The following is a 16,015-nucleotide window of genomic DNA, read 5'->3' as shown; positions in this document are numbered from 1 at the left end:
TTAATTTGTAGTGTAATAATGCATTTGTGTTGCATTCATGTATAGCTTTGTAATGCTGTAGATTTGAAGATGATCTTTGTGTAGAGCAAATTAAATTTTAATGCCTGATTCAGCGATATGTTTAGGAATTACCTAAAATTTGTATTTGGGTGTAGTCCCATGATTTCAGATATGCAACCTATTCCATGCAATCCCTTCCTAAGCTGCTGCTTAAGGTAGTGCGTTAACGGAAAAGAGGAAAATGTAAAACATCAATTAATGGAAAACTGAGTCATAGGATTTGAACTCTCATATCGAAAATCAAATTGGTAAACTTTGAGCTAATAAAAGAATTAGATGAATTTCTTTTTTGCAGTAATTTAAAAAGGGAGATAAAATCTATGATTCATATATTAAAGAGAGAAATTGAGTAACGTGCTAATCATCTCTAATTATTTATTCTAGGCATACAAAGCAGTTGTGAATGATGCTACAATATTTAAACTTGAATTGCCATTGAAGCAAAAGGGGTAAGCCTTATAAACTTTAATGTGAATCAAGGTTTTTAAGTTGTTAAAGACTGAGCTTCTCTTTTTAAATGTCCTTATGAGGTAGTGCTGCGTTTAAAAGTGCTTTGTATTCTTTGTGTTACAGAGTTTCAGATTGATTATCAAACTGTTAAGATGCTCTTCACGTGGAGGCAGATCAGTGAATAGCAGTTGATTTAAACTCAGCTTTATTTCTTGTAATTATGGATCTATTGTTTTGTAGTAATGAGTTGTTTCAGTGGTTGAATTTAATGATGCTTTCATGGATTATTTCTTCCAAAAAACTGAGCTACATAACTGCCCAAATTTCAGTGAAAGTCCTGGGGAAAACTGAGGCTGTAATCTTTGAGAACTATGACTGGTTAAGATGTGACCATCCAGCAGCCAGCTGGATGGCCTTCTCTGGTGTCAGCTGGGAGCGGGACTTGTGCGGCTGTTCCTTTTTTGTTTCAGTGCAGGGTTAACCAGGTTAGTTGAAACAACTTTCAGCAGAAGATTAAGCTGACCCATGTGACTCTTCACCCGAGAGGAAAAAGCACGCTTACAGTAGCTACTCTGCAAACTCAGCTCAGAGGAGGTAGAAGTCAGTCAGTTGATGTTAACATTTAACACATGGTGTGCCACTGGAGTAGGAATCTGTACACATTATGTGTTTGGGCTAGCTTATGTGTAGTTTGTAGTCTGATTTACTGCAGAAACAAAGCTTATGTAGCTGGGCTGCCAGCTTCCCTTTCCATTAACTTCTGAACTAGTTTGTCCAATCGTGTTGAAATTAGGGTGCATTGAAAGGTGAATGAAGGGTGCATATTTCCTATTTCTGTACCTTATATCAAAATAGGAGCACAGTAGATGAAAGAAAGCAGAAGACAGAAAGAGGAAGTGCCTACTTGGGAAAAGCCAGACAACAGGGGACATGGATCCAGATTGTTCTCATGTTAGTTAGTTAGGGCATAGTTTCTTATAGTTTCTAGTTTAGAGACCATTTATTTTAAAAAAACAAAACAAACGAAAAAAAAACACATGAGTTTGAAATTCAGAGGCGCTTTTAATTTATTTGCTAGGACTCTGTTAGAAACTGGGTACATTCTCTTTCTCGGAATACTAACACTGTGCACAAAATAACGTGTGTTCAATGGCAAGCTGATCTAAGTTCTCTAAAAGCCATAGATAAAGTAAGTCTGCGTTATCACAAGACAGTTATACCAGTTGAAATGATTCTCTACATTTTTATAGTTATGGGTAAAACCTGTATTTTTCTTAATTCCAGTTTATCACATTACTCTCTTCAGGATAAGTTGCTATCAATTTAACTTACCTACAAGTTCCTAGTTTATGTTTTTCCTGTGGAAAAGGCATAATTAAACTATATCTGTGAGAATTTATTTAACAGCCACCCTTCCCCAACTCACAGCTGCTAGATACCTGTTCTGTATTTGTGTTCACGGCATCACAGAACGGCTGAGGTTGGAAGGGCCCTCTGGAGGTCAGCTGGTCCAAGCCCTGCTCAAGCAGGGACACGTAGAGCAGTATCTTGCCCAGGACCAAGTCTAGATGACCTGGTTCTTACGCTCTTTGCTTTTGGATTAATGGTATGCCTGGACGGGGATTAGCCTTGCTGTTTTTGTTAGTGGAGGAACACCTTTACAAAGGACTGGATTCCTGCTTTGCATACTTTGCACAGATGTAGGCAAGATAGAGGAGTTTATGTCTCTGCTAATGTTTAAATTTCCCATGGGAATATGCAAATCAATACCACATTAAAACTGCTTTTCAATCCTAAAAATAAACCTGCCTAGCAATCTCTTAAAGACCACCATGATGGCAATGGTCTTCTGTCCAGTATTCTTCCTTGCAAGCTCCTTCGAGTTGCCCACATACACAGTATGTTTTAATTAAATTAAATTTAATCCTGCCTAATCTGTGCCATTAAGTTCAGTTTAAGAATTTAGTTGGTTTTTTTTTGTGTTGTCAGAATCTTGAAGACTGCTATTCAGAAATATGTCAGAACCCATTGATTAAATAACGGCTCTGCCATGTAATAAACAAAAGATTAGAGATCTGCTTTTACTGCAGGTGGTCTTAAGCAGCAGACGCCAGCCTGCAAGCTGCTGCATGAACTAAAAAGGATGAGTTCTCTGAAGAGTTTTCACAGCCGTCTACTCTAGGTGACAAGCAAGGGTGAGAGAATGAGGAAGAGCACTGGATTCATGAGCATCCCCACAGCATCTTACCTGTAATCTTGCTCACTGCCTTTGTTTCTCCTAGAGAACCTTTTACAGAGTGCTGGCCCTAACAATTTGAGACTGGCAACCAGGGGGTGCCACCTGACTTTAGGAGTAGGATTGGTTATCGGCACTATTTTAGTCAACAGCCTAGACGCGGGTTCAGAACACAACCCTGTGCTTGCAGGCCTTTTGAAGAACTGTCTATTACTGAAGAGTCTGTCTACTGTAGCATCTTCTTGTTCGGCTTTTTTAGTTTCCCAGTTGTTAGCCTGTTCTTTCTGCCTGTTGTAATTTGACCATGTTACTAGGTGCTAGGTGTGTCAGGTTTTGCCTTCTGAGAAGTGCAGTGCAGGAAGTTGTTCTTGAGACTTGTCAAGAGACCACACGGGCAAGATGAGTGAGACATTTCGCAATGGTATTTGTTGATTCTTTACTGGAATGCTCACTGCTGTGCAATATTTAGTTGCTTAAAGCTACAGTTTGAATGTAGTCATAGACAGAGTTCTAAAATTAAAAGCAGTTGGAGTGATCAAGCTGTAGAAGCTGTCTGAAAATGTTAAACAATATTTATTCTTCTAAGAAGAAAAGGGAGTTGTCCTTAATTTTTCATTAGCATAACAAGGGTATGAATTCTCCACCAAGCTCCCTGCCAAGGGATCAGGAAAGAGTGATCTGTCTTGTTAACAGTGCAACTACTCCAGAATAGCAGGATTCTCTTCAGTTTGAAGATGTGTTTGTTGTTCTTTTATTTAGTGTTGGATTGAAAACACAGCCGGAATCCAAATGCCCTGAGCTTCTTGCTAATTACTGTGACATGTTGCTAAGAAAAACACCACTAAGCAAAAAACTAACCTCTGAAGAAATTGAAGCAAAGCTTAAAGAAGTGGTACGTTCTTGCTTTCTTCTATTTGATTAGTCTTGAATGTATGTAGTTGTTTATTTCCTTATGTGGGTGGAGGTCTTGATCTTCAAAAAGCTATGCGAAGTGTAACAGTTGGGAAAGGAGTTTCTTATATCATGAAGTGTGAGTGTTTATAACTTGTTAACCATGCAGTGTTTCATGTCTCTGTGTTGTCAGATCACAAAATTGAATATGCTAAATTATTGCCTATATCAAACTAGTGTTACGGTAACGAATGTTAATATAGAAAATTATACAGGATACGTTTTCATGCCAGTTGTTAATGTCTTCTCTGATTTAAAAGAAGTTCCTTGATGGCTGACAAATGAAGAAATCAGAGGTGTGATGTTATAAAAGATTCGTAGCTGATGGCTATGATATGATATAGAATAGTACAGCTCCTCTTAAGGCAATCTCAGGTAGCCTTTTCCTGCTTCTTAGTCCACAAAGGCATGAGATGGGCATTTAGAGACTTGTGAGATTAACAGTGCATATTAAAATCTTTCTTGACAGCTTTTGGTACTTAAATATGTACAGAATAAAGATGTTTTCATGCGATATCACAAAGCTCACTTAACACGACGCCTGATATTAGATATATCAGCTGACAGTGAAATTGAGGAGAATATGGTGGAGTGGCTCAGAGTAAGTAGCCTGATGACTTTCTTTTGTTTGGTTATTCCTGTTGCTTCTATTAATTCCCACTCTTAGACTTAGATATCCTTCTTGCTGAGGTGAGTTCTGTTTTAAATCACAGGCTACTTTCATCTTCTTACGCTTCAATTTTATTATGATACTTTGTGGGAGTTAAACAGTTTAGCTTTCTTTCCTAAGAGAAATGTTGATCCTAATAGTGACAATGACAGATTTTAAAATATTTCACATATGATTACCTTCATATTTTCCGTATGCAAATGAGCAAAATGCAGCATACTTGTTGTTTAGGTATGTAAATTATTTAAGACTGGTGGCCTAATTGTGAAACTTTATGTACATTTGAATATTATTTGCATGCTTTAATTAACTGATTCCTTAATGCATGCATATGTTCTTAAGCACCTGGATTTTTTAAAAAGAATCAACATATGCCCGTAAGGGGTAACAGCTTGCAGTCCATACAAAAAAGACCTTTATATTACATTGCTGCTTGTTGTAATAAGGTGGTGCTATCAGTGTACTTTACTGCTTTTCATTTTTTTAGTTTGTTATTTTAAAACTGAAGCTTTTTGTTCTTAGCTGTCTATGTCATAGTTTAGTGTTCTGTTTGTTTATACAGGAAGTAGGTATGCCAGCAGACTATGTAAACAAGTTGGCTAGAATGTTTCAAGATATCAAAGTATCTGAAGACTTGAACCAGGCCTTCAAAGAAATGCACAAAAATAATAAACTTGCTTTACCAGGTATTGTTTTCCAAGTGATTTGCTGTTTTTAATTTCTCTTGCGGGAAAATAATTCTGAGTCTTGAGTTAAAAATTACATCAACTGCAGGTTGAACATAGTCTTTGGGGCACTGCTACCCCCTAGATTGGAATGTCTGCACTCTGTGTAGACTCTGCTTTCTCTTACAGTTGACACTTGAGCTATATTATTCTGGTAGTTTCTGTGTTTTTCTCACTATTAGCAATCTTGTAGATACAGACTCCCTAGCTAATTGTAGCTAAATTCCAAGCAAGATTTGAATCAGTTTCAACCAGCTGAATGCCTTAACTACCCCCTTCTTTCATGTCCTCATCATTCTTCGCGAGTGCTTCATGCTGTGCTCTTCCTTACCTGCTGGTGGGAGAGACGGATGCACGCTGTTAAGAGTTCAGATGACATTTCTGAGATTAAATTTCACTGATGAGAGAGAGGCTGGGGAACATCGAGGTTTGGACCTGTCACTGCTGAAAAGCCTTAAGTAGTGCTTACAGACATCAGCTATAAATCTGCATCAGTGCGTAAGGAGCTCTGCAGAGGCAAGCCAGAAAAGCAGAGGTTTCAGTCAGCATTGCTGGCAGAAAGCCAGTGGTCCATAAATAGAGTACATTAATGTTTAAATAGTTAGGCACCCCGCTAATTTCTGAAAAGTTACTCCTTCATAATTGTATTAAGAGTAGACAAAAATGCATTCTGTTTGTCTGTTACACCTGCAGATGCATCTAACCCAGTATTGTCTTACAGCTGACTCTGTGAATATTAAAATTTTAAATGCTGGTGCCTGGTCCCGTAGTTCTGAAAAAGTATTTGTCTCGCTGCCCACGGAATTAGAAGATCTCATCCCAGAAGTTGAAGAGTTTTATAAAAAGAATCACAGTGGTAGAAAACTGCACTGGCACCACCTCATGTCCAACGGAATTGTAAGTGTCCAGTTTTTGTTGCTTCAGTCTCAATGACTGCGTGTTCTGTGTGTTTATAATAGCAAGAAAGCTTCTTATTCAGAAAGGCTTATAAACACGTTTGCCATTCTGTTCACAGATAACATTTAAGAACGAGGTTGGCCAGTATGACTTGGAGGTAACAACATTTCAGCTAGCTGTGCTGTTTGCATGGAACCAAAGACCCAGAGAGAAGATCAGCTTTGAAAATCTTAAACTGGCAACTGAACTCCCTGATGCAGAACTTAGGAGGACTTTATGGGTATTTCCCTTTCTCTTGAAACAGATTTCTTCCCAATTTTTGTACTCCGGAGTACTGGATAAGTATTTTTAAAGCGCTATCAGATAACACTTTGAAATGTGGACGCCTTCCTTGCTAATTAATCCGTTGTAATGCTGGCTCCTTGCACTACTGTTGAGCACACACAGCCTTTACATTAACATGCTCTATATTCTCAGAGTTACATATTTTAAGCTTTTGAAAACAGCAAAACCTTTCTGACCGTATACTGCCTAAAGCACACAGCTGTGATTGTGGTTTATGGAGCAGGACTGGTTTAATTCTAGGAACTCACTATCACTCGATAAATGTATGTTGCTTAAAAATAACGTCAGTGTTTGCTCTATCAGACTTATAATAATTTAGCTCACAAATAAAAAGAGAAATCATGTAAATGAGACTTAATACCACAAGCTACTCTGTAGCCATGAGTTTGTGCATTTTACTTTGTGTTATTTTACTTATGCTAACTCGGTTTACCAAATCTCTTTCTGAAATATGGCCCCTTTCTGGTTTTACTAGTATCTTTGTGTTGCCCCCTAGCAGCTCCAAACAAGGCTACATGGTTCCTCCATTACAGTCTGCACAGTGGTGAACAATGTTCTTAAATAGTAACTTGTTTCCATTTAGAAAGTCTGGTGTTTTATTTTCATTCTTTTTTTCCCCCCTTTTTCTCTGTAGTCTCTTGTAGCATTTCCAAAGCTGAAACGTCAGGTTTTATTGTATGAACCTCAAGTCAATTCACCCAAAGACTTTACAGAAGGAACCCTCTTCTCGGTGAACCAGGAGTTCAGTTTAATGTAAGATGATGTTTGAAAATGAAAATAACAATGTGCTATTTTATGATTAAGGGAATTCACCTTAACCTTCATCCTTGGAAGTTTTCAAGATTCAGCTAGACACAGGCTTTGCTATCCTATCCTCACTTCAGTTTTAGTGGTAGTCGTGCTTCAAATAGGTGGTTGAACCAGATGACCTCCAGCGGCTCCTTCAGACAAGCGTTTGTATAGTTCTGATTTCTGTGAAGTTAGACTTCTTAAACACCTAGGGAAGAGGTGCAAAATGTGAGGCTCTATCTTGCTGTTACTAATGAACCCATGAGATTCCATATAGAAAGAACAGCATGTAAGCAGAACCCGAGTGCTTCCATGCAGAACACCCCCAAACACACGCAGTTCCAAAAGCAGAGTTTTAAGGTAAAGGAAATGGAACTGCGTAATATTCTGGTATGCTGTCAAAAGCGGGGCGTTTTGGTGTGACTTCCATGAGAGAGGAGTGTCTTCATTTCAGTGAGAACTGCAGTGCTCTTCTACTGGTGCTTTGAAATCCTTCAAAGCACACAGTAGTATGGAGAGAATATATACAGCCTCTTTTATATTGATTTTTGCTTCTCTTCATTATCAATAACTACAATTAGAACTGGCTCCTTGCTAGTAACTTGAGTTCAGGTCCTCGTACTCAGTAGCAGCTGGACATCTGGATCTGTGCAGAGAGAGAGGTGACAAATCTGCTGCTCTTGGGGCTTTGTTTCTTGCCCTTTTGCCCAGGGCCACGATGGTTTGTTCATGTCGTCAGGATCACAAGCTTTGGGAAATGATGCAAGCACATGACAGAAGAGTCAGGCTGCACAGAAATTTTGGGGGTGACTGCTGAAGAATACCATGAGCTTTTTTGTTATGTTTGTTATGGTCTGTTTTTTCTCTTTTTTTTTTTTTAATGCCATACAGACAGTTCTTGTGATGTAATGAACTGGTCCCATTTTCTGAACTCTGTTGTAAGATCTCCTTTGAAGAACCCTAGTTTTATATAATTAAAGTGAAATATATTTCTCTGGAAATCTATTCTTTAAAATAGCGCTGGTAACTTTTCAATTTTGGACACTGTCAGTTTCAACTGTGATTTTTTTTTTGTAACGGTAGTATATTCATGTTAGTTTTTTCCTTTTTTTCATGAAGGAGTTGGCATTGAATTCTGATTTGTCAGCTGGCTATCCCACTCGTGCAATGCTAATAGCCTATAAATATCTGATATATGATGGTACTCCTTGCTGCTGTAATTTAAGTTTAATAGGAATTCCTTAACTGAAAATGTATTTTTGCCTTATTTTTTATACAATACAACTTTTTCAGAAAAAACGCTAAAGTTCAGAAAAGGGGCAAGATAAATTTGATCGGTCGATTGCAACTTACTACAGAGAGAATGCGAGAAGAGGAAAATGAAGGAATAGTCCAGCTAAGAATATTAAGAACCCAGGTTAGTAAATGTCAGAGGAATATAAAATAACCTTATTTCTTTTGTTGTATTACTGCTACTGCATGTTGTCCACATTTGAACGTTGATGTATGAAATGAATGCTTCTGGATCCTACTGGCTCTTACTTCTGCTACGTGCTTTTGATACTTTGTGAATAGCAGATTTTGTGTGTGCGTGTGCTTGTGTACTTGTAAGCCTCCTGTTCTAATGCAACAGATTATAATATTAATCAGGACAGAGCAGCTATTAAGCAAGTAGTGAAGGCATAACTGTGTAGTGATGGGTAAGGTTGATTTACCTGGGCCACCAACACGAAGCGTATATTCAGATCTCTTTGACTACTCATCTCAGAGATGGGATCCCTCTTTCCTGATAGCAGTATGGCTTTCTGAGAGACCTCTTTAGAGGGAAAGTTTGTAATTGCATCTTGCCTGTACAGACTGCTTTGTGGTGGATTGTCCTTTCTCAGTCAGGTATCGTGTCAAACCTTTTGAGCTGACAATTCTCAGCAACTGATTTGGGGGAGGGCATCCCGTCGTTACTTGCGATGGAGTCTCAAAATCCCATTTTACCTCCAAATTGCAGGTTTCTTCTGATCAGTCAGATTAGACTCCAAGCCAGCCAAGTTATAAACTGTCACCTGACTTAGCATCCTGGACATTCTTTCAGCCGAAGGATTAATGCCTAGTTGTGCTTATCAAATAAGAACTCCTTGTGAATGTCACTTTGACACCAAACTCGCATTTCACAAAGTATTCACAAGGTGTATCTCAAGTCACCCTGGAAATGGTGACTTCTGCTCAGAGAATGTAGGACAGGTGAATGACCATTACAGGTTTTAGTGACTAACACTAGATATAAAAAGCAACAGTAGATTCACCTTTGACTGGAGTTGTCATACTTCTCATGCAAAGACAGTTTGGTATCTACTTTGGCCAAGGAATACAGCAGAAGAATGTGACTTACACTTAGTGCTTGATTGCTGGCAAATTCAAAGCTGTATGCTTCATGGATTTGTAACTTTAAACATGTTTTTAACATGTCCTAAACAAGCCTTTTGTGTACTTCTTTGGTTTGAGTTTTGTCAAGTTCTTGGCCACAACTTAAAAGGTAATGAACTCTGTTGTTTGACCTTGCAAGTAAAAAATGTTCTTACATTTTTTTTTCAGCATTCTTGGTTTTATTTTACTTTGTTCCCTCTTATAAGACTAGGGGAACAGAAACTTCCAGGAGATCTTTCTACTGTTTTATTCTAGTGTTTAAAGTCTAATCATGATGGCCTACTTGGGAAACTGGTTATAATTCACAAAGGTGAAAGAAAGAAACACTGTGTTTGGAGAGTTTCTTTTCAAGTGGGTTAAGATTTGGCCCTCACTTGAAAAATATATAAGCCAGAACAGATGTTGGCACTGCCTTGTTTTAACCGGGGAATGTCTTAAGTGCAGTATTTATGATGGCAAATAACTTTTATATTTGATGTTTTAGGAAAAATATACATTTCTTTGCTGCCTTGCCTTAACCAGGAGCCAACTGTTAATGACGTGTTCGCTTTGTTACTTCCACCAGATATTTCAATTTTTTTTCTCTTGTTCCCCACCAGGAGGCTATCATCCAAATAATGAAAATGCGGAAGAAAATTACTAATGCCCAGCTTCAGACTGAACTGGTAGAAATATTGAAAAACATGTTCTTGCCACAAAAGAAAATGATAAAAGAGCAAATTGAATGGCTTATAGAGCACAAATATATCAGAAGAGATGAGTCGGATATCAACACCTTCATATATATGGCATAATTTAAGGACTCTGTGAGATGCTGAAAACATAAATGGAAGGGTGCTTGGACAGACAGCTGCAACAGTTTGTGCTGCAGAAGGACTTGTTTTGACTTTCATTACGTATTAAAATCCCTGCCTTACCTTAAAGAGGACTATATTTTGCCAATCTCATTCAGCTAGCATGATGGCATTCCCTTCATGTTGCACACTTTTAACAGCATGCTGTTTTGTGGGAAACTTGCATTCATGAAGAGCCCATTGTGAACTTTTAAAAGTAGATTTGATTTACACCCACTGGGAAGAATACAGGTTTGGGTTTTTAGATGACCAGTACTTGCACAAGGAAAAAATATTCAAATATTCATGCACTGAGGAACTGCTATTAGTTTTGTTTTGGTTTTTGTTGTGTTTTTTTTTTTTTAATGCGATTAGGACTAGAAGTAGCACTTTCACTTTTGTGTTTTGGATCAACAGAGTAATGTACTGTCCACCTCTGATCCTTTTTATGTAATAACATTTGAGAGACACACATGCCTCACAAACTGATATGTATTTGTTACAGTTAAAATCTGTTGGCTAGAGCAGTGCTTCAATCTAGTAACTGGATTTTAATATTTGACACATTAGTGACACAAAACTAATTCCAACTCATGGGTGATATTTTTCCTTAAGCAAGAGATCATTGTTTTTAAATTGCTGTAAAGAAGTGGATATACATTATTGGTTACTTTACATTATTTGGACAGGTGATTTGGTACAATCGTTTTTGAGAAGGTAAAGCATTCTTGAATGATACTTCACTCTAAAAACAGTTTTCATGGGTGGTTCTATTATAGTGAACAGAAATATTAAGTGTATTTCCTTGTACATTTAATATTTGTATTCCAAATGTTTAAGTATGACTACATATATCTGAATGCATTAAATAGTAATTGATGCACAAATCCCCTGGAAAAAGGATAGCACTCGAAGATCCCTGTATTAATTCCTCATTGGTAACTCTAACCTTCGATACATATATAATCGAATTTGACTGGTTTTGTTCCTTGAAAGTCAACGCCTTTATATAAAAAACAAACCCTCTGCTTTTTATTTTGGAACTGGCAGGATGGGAAATACAATTCTGGTGAAAATGGTAAAAAGCTAAGGAAAAATACCTTGTTTAGCGTATGCAGAGAGAGTGCCAAATACACATCAGGATTTTCAACTTTTTAATGTTACCTCTTCTATTTTCAATCATCTTAAGTAGTTGTTTGGCAATGCCTGCCTCTCTGCTACTCTGAAATGTCCCAGCATGTACTGGACTTATAATAAGAATCACTGGAGCAGAGTGCCTGTCTTGGGACAAAAGGTAAGTTGAGCTTTACTCAGTTATGTATGAATATTCTTATATAAATTGCAAGTGTGCGATTTTTTTTTTTCTTATCAGTTCAAGTACAACATCTAAAGGTCTTGTCTTCTCTGATGATTGAAAGGGGGTAGAGGATATAATTAACTTTAGTCAAAAAGAAAAGCCTTCTAATAAGATAGAGGAAGAGATTTATTTAACATGGTTGCAGTAAAGGATATAATAAGAGTGGTTTGAAAGTGAACTCACTACAAGAATGGCTGTTTGCCCCCTTAAAGAGGCTGCGTGCTGTTAGTAATGGAAATGCCAATGGGACTGCCTAAGAACAGTGTGTACTTGGACATCTGTTTGCCTAAGAAGTTTGCAGTAGTGAGGGTTTCATGAACAAGAAGAGATGGGGAGAAATCAAGACCTGGTAAATTACAATTGATTGAAATCCCACAGCTTATGTTACATGTTTTTACTGATACTCACAAGTAGATGCTGTTTAAAAATATTGCATCTCTTATGTTCCCCAATGGTGTTGCTGTTGAGAATCAAAAGCAAGTGGTGCTCTGTGTAGTTAACCACTTAAACTCTTGGAATATTAGAAAACAAAATTCTAATAAAAGCCTTGTGCTACAAGACTTTCAGTATTTGTAACTTAAATTACAAGTAATAAATGCTCACTTGGGATTGTTGGAGGGAAACTGACAACCCAGAGCTCTAAAGCATGACGGTCTGAGCACGTTCTTTTCAACATAAGGAACTCCAGCCCTTAACCGTTGAAGAACAGGTATGAAATTGTCACACAGAAGGAGCTGTAAAGGGGATAATGCTAAATCAGAAGCCATTGATTAAGATTTGAGAGAGAAGTTGGTGGGCTCCATCTCAGATACAACTGTTCAGGAAGGCAGAGAGTATGCAGAAAGCAACAGGTTGCTGAAAGCTAATGACCTACATCTTCCCTCAACTAATAAATATGAAATAGTGTAACCTAAATGCTATCTATATACTTCTCAACTCCTGGAATGTGGAAATACAATTGGTAATGTGCCTATGACATGGTCATTTTTCTTCAAATATATACCGAAGATGGATGTCGGGTTTTTTTATTAAATCTGAGAATCACACCAGCAAATTTGTTAAAGATGCAGAATCTCATTTAGCATCCTTCATCAGGTCACGTTCACCAATATGCACTTAAAACTAGGATCACCTGGGGCACAGGGAGATACCTGGGGTAAACTGTTCTTTTGGGGAGGGCAGAGTTCAGATCTCAATGAAAATGAACTATTCTTCACTTGCAATATGGCAACAACGCACTTTTAAGGCTGCAGTTTTTAGCTATGAATATACATGTCCAAAGACCTTGCTTAAAGAGGTGCTGCATCTGAAAAACATGTTGCCACACACACTGCCACGGTGAATAGCTACGGAAAAAAATCTGTTGTAGGAGAGGGGGGAAAAAATCACTCGTAATGGGTTTAATTAAAAAATACTGTTAAAACTTTCTCTGTCCCAACAACGTGATGAGTATCTCAGTTTCAATTCTGAAGTCTTCCATTTTCCTCTTTCCACAGTTGGTGTCCCTAGCTCCTATTTTTGTTCATCTTTCATTTGTTCTGACTGTAATGCAATTACATTTCCAAGAGAAAATGTGACTTTCTTGTTTTCACCTTTTTAAACTTGATATAAGTGTTCTGAATGTTCACATGTTGCATTGATTTGCATTGGGATGCCATTGTCCTGTAAAGTGCAAATTTTAAAAATACAATTGGCAAAAAGATTTGATAGTTTTACAGAAAGATTTGCTATCTTAAACTCAAACTGTTTTCTATTTTCATCTAAATGACTGGGATGCTATCTTTGTAATTCTTTGAGGTCACATTTGTGAAATAAACAATACATGAAAGCTTTCCTGTCATATACACTATATGTAGTCTGGAGTGTTGAGCAAACTTGAGTTCCTGAGTTGTAATATCTATCTACGTATGGTATTTACAATTTTGAATGTGTGCCACTACCAAGATAATAATGCTGTACAATTTTGAATGGTGGTAGTTTCTGTATGGCAGTCCAGCTGAACTATTTTGATGTACTGCTTAATTTTTGAATTTTATTTTTTAAGTTGTATAATTTATTTTCTTGCAAAATAAAAAATGTAATATAAAAGACTACTCCTTTTAGCAAGATATTTTGGTCTCTTTCCCCTGCAAAATTGTTTAAGTCTAGTTCGGGTACTGCTCCTGAAAAAATACCATTATATGAAATTTGCCAGATTGCAAGTCCCAAAGTCTTGTGATCAGAGTAAATTTAAAATTTAAAACAAAAAAAAAGGGGGGGGGGGGCTAAAAGACTTAATTCCTTTTTAGTTGTGATTTTCAAGTACTTGAGGATATACATAGAGTTATTTCAGTTTTCCAAATTCTATTTAGAGATGAGCTGTAAGTCTTGCAATTTGAATTTGTCAACGCCTGCCATGCCAAAAGTGGCTTGGGGTGCCTGACTTTAGGGTATTTTTTAAAATGGTTATGTCTCCGTGTAAGTTACTGGGATGTAATTGCCAAAATTACAAAAATATCAAATATTTTGGTTCACGTGTCTCTGCAGTTACTTAAAATGAGCATCTCGGAAAATTACTGGTGTCGTTGCCAGATTGGTGGGACCATCAGGTGCCCGAACTGCACTAAGCAAACAGAGGTGTGGGAGCCGCTGATTGCCCACAGGAGCGCTTCTACTGCAATGGCTTTTCTTCTCCAATTGTCCTTGTCTTCTAATGTGAAAATTTTTTCTTACATTTCAACTCCTTTTTTCTTTAAGTGCACCAATTAAACGTAATGTTTTGTGCTTTCTGGTATAGGCAAATACTAGAATTATTTGTGTGGAATAAGTAGTATTTTTGAGTGACTGAGTGCACATGGTAATGTTCAAACTGGCAGGTTGTGTAGGTAGAGCTTTCATAGCATGTTGCCATTATTTCTAAACTTTTTTTTTTTCTTCACTCTTAGGGCAAAATGTCGCCTTTCACAACAGTGGTCTTCTAGGTGAAGTCGTTCTCAAGAAATAAGCCAATTATCACAGCAGTTGCTTGGCTGAATCAGCTCCTACCAGTTCAAATTGATCACAGCTTAGCCAGAAGCAGTGGCCTAAATATGAAAGGTTTTAAACCTGCTTCATTCTCCTACTGAACTAGGAATGGGGCTTTCTTTCTTTCTTTCATTTTTCGTTTGCTTTTCATTTTCGGTTGTTTTAGTGATGGAGATCCACTGTGTAACTTGAGCTGGATGCTGTGCACCACGTCCCACGAGTGATCTGAAACCTGTAAGAGAGAAGGGTTGGTGGTGTGTTGTCCGCTGCTTCCATCTGCTGACCTGGGGCATGGTCACAGCAAATCTTATCTCCCAAGAGAAGGAAGAGGGCGCACTGGTTGCTGTCAGTCATCTAAAACACTGAAAAGTGACAAATAGAAGCTGTGAAATTAGTATATTACAGATGCTGTTGGTGAGAAGTGATGGTAAAAGAATTAAAGGAGGGAGTGCACTATTGTTTTTTATGTACGCTTTTCCCATTTTTAAGACCATGGTCTAACGTGATGTGTGTACAGCTCAGGCTTTGCTATCTTTTGATGTCTACTACTAAAGAAAAAAGGAAATTGGCACACCTGCAGGTCTTGTAGCAAGTAGTGGGAGGAACTTGGATCAAGGTAGGTACTGTGTAGGAGTTACTGTACTAAGCAGGTATGCTTGATGCCTGCAAGCCCCCCTGGCCCCGATGCTGTTCAGCCATAGTTCTGGGGGCACGGGGGCGTGGAAGAACCACTGGGCATGGAAAAACTGCTGTCCGTGGCATGTCAACAGTCACTGCAGCCAGACTTGGTGCCAGGGGCCTTGCGTGTTGCCAGAAGCTTTTGACAGGCTTCCACACCAAGCAGGGGCAAGGATAGCTAGTTGTCATGGAACTGGGGAAGCGAGGGCTTTGGCTGGGAGAATTCAAGCGTGCATGTGACTGAGGTTTACAAAAGCTGAGTGGCAGAGAGTAGGGCAAAACTATTTTCAGAGTCCTGTAGCATCAGCACTGTTGGGTATCTGATAAAAATCAGCAGCTTGCTTTAAAACGCTACGCCAGGACTTGCTACCTGCATCCCCAGCTTGCCCTGGAAACAGGCTGGGTAAATTCATGTGTAAGTCCATAAACAAATACTAAAGGCAAGGATATACCCCTCTATTATTGCTGGACAGCAGGTAGATGGTTGGGAAGCCCAGAGAAAGCATTGTGACTCTTCTGCTCAGCCTCAATCAGTGGCCGTAGGGGTGATATTCCGCTGCAGTCCTTGTTGAAGTCTCTTCTTGAATTCTTTGAAATGTGAAT

The 16,015-nt window shown here is 38.2% G+C and overlaps 1 protein-coding gene across 1 annotated transcript in view; it reads left to right on the top strand.

The window, feature by feature from the left end:
• The window catches only part of CUL5 (cullin 5), a 33,023-nt gene extending 19,199 nt beyond the window's left edge, over positions 1 to 13,824 (top strand). The window contains exons 11-19 of the mRNA XM_080580522.1: positions 445 to 509; positions 3,506 to 3,638; positions 4,167 to 4,298; positions 4,930 to 5,053; positions 5,814 to 5,989; positions 6,108 to 6,269; positions 6,969 to 7,087; positions 8,417 to 8,540; positions 10,141 to 13,824. Of these exons, the coding sequence (XP_080436648.1) occupies positions 445 to 509; positions 3,506 to 3,638; positions 4,167 to 4,298; positions 4,930 to 5,053; positions 5,814 to 5,989; positions 6,108 to 6,269; positions 6,969 to 7,087; positions 8,417 to 8,540; positions 10,141 to 10,335 (1,230 nt within the window). The 3' untranslated portion in view covers positions 10,336 to 13,824. The remainder of the gene's footprint in view (positions 1 to 444; positions 510 to 3,505; positions 3,639 to 4,166; positions 4,299 to 4,929; positions 5,054 to 5,813; positions 5,990 to 6,107; positions 6,270 to 6,968; positions 7,088 to 8,416; positions 8,541 to 10,140) is intronic.
• Positions 13,825 to 16,015: the final 2,191 nt, after the last annotated feature.

Source organism: Anser brachyrhynchus, assembly GCF_964034855.1.
Source record: "Anser brachyrhynchus genome assembly, chromosome: 1".
Lineage (NCBI taxonomy): Eukaryota > Metazoa > Chordata > Aves > Anseriformes > Anatidae > Anser > Anser brachyrhynchus.
The sequence above is the reverse complement of the archived record's forward strand: the minus strand, read 5'-3'. Positions and strand labels throughout refer to the sequence as shown.